Source organism: Priapulus caudatus, unplaced genomic scaffold (genome assembly GCF_000485595.1).
Source record: "Priapulus caudatus unplaced genomic scaffold, Priapulus_caudatus-5.0.1 Scaffold651, whole genome shotgun sequence".
Classification (NCBI taxonomy): Eukaryota; Metazoa; Priapulida; class Priapulimorpha; order Priapulimorphida; family Priapulidae; genus Priapulus; species Priapulus caudatus.
The window spans coordinates 125,491-131,230 of record NW_014577712.1 but is presented as its reverse complement, the minus strand read 5'-3'; the positions used below and the strand labels follow the sequence as shown (position 1 = coordinate 131,230).

The 5,740-nt window shown below is 43.7% G+C and overlaps 1 protein-coding gene across 1 annotated transcript in view; it reads left to right on the top strand.

Moving 5' to 3' along the window:
* LOC106812459 (ras GTPase-activating-like protein IQGAP1) overlaps positions 1-5,740 on the top strand; it is a gene marked incomplete in the record, with an annotated part of 55,202 nt that overhangs the window by 32,321 nt on the left and 17,141 nt on the right. Inside the window, 9 exon segments of the mRNA XM_014816344.1 lie at positions 48-218; positions 900-1,135; positions 1,392-1,565; positions 1,784-1,855; positions 2,906-2,975; positions 3,500-3,586; positions 4,327-4,448; positions 4,774-4,898; positions 5,337-5,528. Coding sequence (XP_014671830.1) covers positions 48-218; positions 900-1,135; positions 1,392-1,565; positions 1,784-1,855; positions 2,906-2,975; positions 3,500-3,586; positions 4,327-4,448; positions 4,774-4,898; positions 5,337-5,528 — 1,249 coding nt within the window.

Below are 5,740 nucleotides of genomic sequence, written 5' to 3'. Positions count from 1 at the left end.
TAACGATGGTGTCTGACTGCAGTGTGCGTGATGGTGTCTGACTGCAGTGTGCGTGATGGTGTCAGCGGTTAACCGGGCGGTGGAGCAGCAGGACTCGCCCGCCATGCTGGAGGCGATGCAGCATCCCGGCTCCCACCTACACAGCGTCGTGCCTGACTGCGCTGACTCCTACATGCAGAAGCTGCAGGCGGCGAAGGAGACGAAGGTTGCCAGTACAGGTTAGTGTGTCTGCAAATTTATGTCTGATGAAAGAAAGAAGGAGCGAGGGAGCGAGAGGAAGAGAGAGAGAGAGAATGAGTAAGAGAGAGCGAGAGAGAGAGAGGGAGAGAGAGAGAGAGAGAGAGATATAGAGAGGAGAAAGAGAGAGAGAGAGAGAGGAGAAAGAGAGAGAGAGAGTAAGTGAGTGAGTAAAGAAGGGAGTGAACGACTGACCACACACTGGCAGGTGTGTGGAAAAGGGACTGGAGGGGGGAAGAAGAGAGAGGGACGGATTGAGCCAGAATGACTGCAACCTTATTTTCTTTTAGAATTATAGTGAATATATGTATATATACACTATGTAACATCTGCTATCCCGTCTTTAGCAGTTGCTATTCGTATTGTCAACAACTGCTGATAAATAGAGTTGATTTACAATTGAGCTTTTTGTTGGTAACCAGCAGTGAAATTGGACGAACTATCTAAAATATAAATTTGGCAGTAAGGCTATATATACTTATAAACGAAACAAAATCCAAAGTCCTTGTGTGATGTTAGAATAGATATCCATATTCTTTATTTAAGACAGAGGGTGGGTGTAGAGTGAGAGAGAATAGGGAGGGGGAGGGAAACACGGCGTAAGCTGTAACGTGAGTAGCAGAATGAAGCTTAAGCTTTGAGGTTTGTTATTTCTGCGGCAGACGACGGCGCCGCCACAGACAGCCCATGGCTCGCGATGACCACGAAGGAAGGAAGCTACCCTTTCTACGTGAACGTCGACACAGCGGAGTGGACATGGGAGGCCCCCGAGGGATTCTCGCCGAGCAGCCGCCACCTATCTCGCGATGAGATACAGAGCTGTGTGCTGGTGGTAACTGCGGCCCACGACAGACAGCTGCTGTTCAAGGCTAATGAGCCCTTCGTTGTCAAGATTCAGGTACGCGTGGACATTGACCACAAGCGTCGCAGTGTATCCTATATGTATTATGTTTTTTGTAGACGTACGCAGCTGCGATGACTGTTGGTATTCTTTACGCATCAGTTAGGCTCTTTAGTAGATAATCTAAAAGCTTTCACTAAAGTAGATTTGTTATGTTGTGCTCACATGGATGCACACGGTCCACATATACACGTGGGTTCAGGAGAAATTGTGGGCTTTGTATGACCAATGATGTTGTGGTTCACTGCGGCAGGCCTTGGTCAGGGGTCACCAGGCACGCAAGCAGTTCAGAGATCGGCAGAACTTCATGAACAAACAGCTGCCTGCGATCGTCAACATTCAGGCCCACTGGCGAGGTTACAAGCAGAAGAAAAAGTACAGCGAGAGGCTCGAAGAACTTGGCTCTCATCCCGACGACGCCATGAAGGTATGAGTTACTACCCGCAATAAGGTGCTGATTGGATGAGCGAATATCTGAACCCCTGTCCAGGTAAACACTCACCTGTACATGGCATTAAATATGTAAATCACTCCCTAATCCGACTCCACCCTTGTCGTTCGGAGCATCAGTGGGGTTGACAACGCCTGTCCTGACACATAGATTCGCCATTAGATTATCCAGCACCTCCACGCTATTTGTTACAGATACAGAGCGTCATAAGGATGTGGCTAGCGAGGAAGCATTATCAACAGCGACTAAAATATTTCGCCGACAATGCAAGTCAATGTTACATTGTCTAATTGGTTGTTGGTGATTGTTCATTTCTGGGTTGGTTAGTATTGAATTGGTCTGTCGGTGGTTGGCTGCATGCACTGGAAACTGTCGAATGACCACATGCTTTACTGCACTACAGGCTTTACTACTGTTGATGGTTGGCTGCATGCACGAAAAACTGTCAAATGACTACATGCTTTAATTACTGCACTACAGGCTTTACTACTGTCGGTGGCTGGCTGCATGCATACAAGAACTGTTGAATGTTATACACGTTACATACGCTTTACTGTCGGTGGCTGGCTGCATGCATACAAGAACTGTTGAATGTTATACACGTTACATATGCTTTACTGTCGGTGGTTGACTGCATGCATACAAGAACTGTTGAATGTTATACACGTTACATACACTTTACTGTCGGTGGCTGGCTACATGCATACAAGAACTGTTGAATGTTATACACGTTACATACACTTTACTGTCGGTGGTTGACTGCATGCATACAAGAACTGTTGAATGTTATACACGTTACATACACTTTACTGTCGGTGGTTGACTGCATGCATACAAGACGTGTAGAACGACTACACACACTTTACTACTGTCTGCGGCTGGCTGCATTTATGCAAGAACTGTTTGACTACACATGCTACTACTCTCTTGTCTGTCTTTGGTGTCTGATATCTTGTCATGCTGTATATTATCTGTTTATATACATATATATATCTATATATATATTTATATATGCATTCTTCCAGATTTGTTATAATATTACAATATTATGTATTTGCATATACTTAATAAAATACGGCATATAGATAACATTGATCTTGGAAAAATCTTGATAAACGTAATAATGTGATGATTTCACTAGAAGCTATGCCATAATAGTCATTAAATCTGATGCATAAAAATAGAAGAAGCTTGTCCTGACGTACCTTGGCTCGTCTCTACCAGTCTCATCTCACATATCTTCTCTTATCTTTGTGATGAAATGCAACTTAATTCTATGTTATTATTGTGTTTTGTTGATTGTGATTTTTCTGCAGGAGAGGGAAGTGGTGAAACTGCAGGCGTGGTGGAGGTCTAACCTAGCCAGACACGACTACTCGGCGTTCAGTGAGTGCTGTGCCATTTTGGCAAGATCTTCCAAATGTCTCTCAACGGTTTTGCAATTTCTTGTCATTTACCTAGTTTGTTTCGCCTGTGCGTCTACAAGTATGGTTTGCGCTGCTGTGTGTACAAGGTTGTACACTGTACTGTTGTGTGCACAGTTTTTGTGCACAATAACAAAAATAAAATGTAGAAGTTGTAAGCTATTGAAGGCTGCTGCACATGGTACACCAACTCATCAGGTTAACTCATGGTGAGCTATAGACTCATTCACAAATTTATGTATGTAAAATATATTTTAAGTATTTCAGTATGTACGTATGTCGAAGATTTTTATATATTGAGTAAAATTCTCGGTACCTGAAAGATATACTAACGTGGAAAATTAGCAGGTGTTAATATGGACGTCTCGGAGTATGCAGAGTTGCTGTCTCTTGGGCGGTGGACTTTGGGCCGCCTTTGAAGGCATGATTCCTTCCCATTTGCGGCTACAGGGGGCGCTATGTGCAGCCACTGTTAATGTGTTACAGCTCGTAGTGAGAATCCTCCGTTGAACGTGGTGCGCAAGTTTGTACATCTCCTGGATAACAGCGATCTTGACTACGAGGAGGAGTTGGGTACGTCTTGCTCACTTAGCAAGATCTGATGCAGACCCGCTAATATAATTAAAATTACTGCTGGATAAATTTTCATATTATTATGCAATTAATTTACTAAACGTCCAAATAACAATGTACTGAACGTCTCAATGAATTCGTGAGACCCCTCCACACTTTGCCTTGATGTTTTTCATGTATTTGAATTTCAGTATGGGACATAGGTTGTCATTCAATTATTAAAGTCTATTTGGACACCATAAATGTTTTCTTGCATTCTGTGTAGTTATTCATTCGGTGCGCATAACTCGTCGGAGGCGGTATTACCCTAACCCTAACAACTAGAAACTGTTTTTTTGCCTTGTGTTTTCAGTATAAATAAAAACACTTGGAACCGTCATCCGCGGGTTGGTGCCTGAGCGGCGTGCGGGTTAGCCCGTATGCTGCGCGGCCAAACCCCAAAAATAAAATAAAAAAATTCATTTTTAATAAACTATATCTGTATTGTATGTGTAAATGAATATCATTCATTGTAAACATTTTGTTGGTGTGAGATAAAGTCCACTTTTATAAACGTCCCTGGCTTTGGAGGTTTATGTTGGTTATTATCATACATGATTTCAACTAATTTTTGCTAAAAAGGTTCTATTTTATGTTTGATTTGGGTGCACAGACACCGATGAACGTGCTATCAGGCTTGGTGACACACTGAATTTTGACAGGCCATGGGTCATAATGTTTGCATCCTCATTTACCAACAGAGTTGCAGAGAATGAAGGAGAAAGTCGTGGCTGTCATTCGATCGAACCAGAAGCTGGAGCAAGACTTGAACATGATGGACATCAAGATTGGGCTGTTAGTAAGAAACAGACTCACACTACAGGTGTGTGTACATGCAAGCAAAGCCTCATAGCCAGAATCATGAAACTGACAACATTCATCAGCGAGTCAATGTCAAAAAATTGTTTCAATGTCCTCGGACCATTTAGATATAAAAATAATGCCCGTCAAGATAGACAGTATATGTAGTTTTCACCAGGTCTATTCTCTCAAATGGCAATGTTGTTGCTACCATTCTATGTTTTTTTGTTCTCTTGAATGTTGTGGTCAACCTTCTGCGGGTTGAGTGTGTTGAGTGTGACAGTTGTGAGTTCAGCTAAGATGTAACGCACAAACTAACAAAGCATCTCTGCCCGGGGTGTTTGAAGGACGTCGTTGCTCATGGACGGAAATTGAAGCATCACAACGAGATACGGAAGCTAGGTGATGCCTACACCAGCGGAGGAAAGGGTGTGAAGAGCCTCAGCAAAGAAAGCAGAGAGCTGCTAGAAGCGTATGTCCGAATTTACAGTTTTTACTGAATTTAATGCTTTGTTTGTTCTGCTTCTTATGCCATGGTGTCGCTTTGGAAACCAACGAAACTTTGCCATTCTTCTCCTCCATCTCCTGCAAGCCTTCTGAGGGCTCCCCAACTTTAGATCAACCAGCATCATTTCTTCCCCATCATCGTTATTGGCTTCATCACATAAATGCCACCAAAGCCACATACTCTGCGAGTGTACGTAGAGGCTATTCCAGTGCAATATCTCTAGCTCGTTTTAAAACATTTCACTTCACCCTTCCCCCATTGATTTCGTCACTACACGTATGCAGAGGCTATTCCAGTCAATTATCTCTATCTCGTTTTAAATGTCTTCGCTTCACCCCCTCCCCTCGTTAATTTCGCCACTACATGCAGCGAGCGACAAGCACTTGTTGTGTTTGTGTGCAGGTATCAGCACCTGTTCTACCAGCTGCAGACGAACCCTCACTACCTGGCCAGGCTCATCTTCGCCATGCCGCAGAGTCGCACGACAAAGTTCATGGAGTCTGTGATCCTGACACTGTACAACTACGCAGGCAACCAGCGTGAGGAGTTCCTGCTCAACAAGCTGTTCAAGACAGCACTGGAAGAAGAGATAAGGTGACTGTGCTTCATCCGCACTCTCATTCTCTCTCTCTTCTCTCTTCTTGCGCACTCTCTCTCTCTTTTTTCTCGTGCACTCTCTCTCTCTCTCTCTCTCTTCTCTCTTCTTGCGCTCTGTCTCTCTTCTCTCTTCTCTCTTCTCGCTCGCTCTCTCTTTCTTCTCTCTTCTCGCTCGCGCTTTCTCTCTCTCTCTCTCTCTCTCTCTCTCT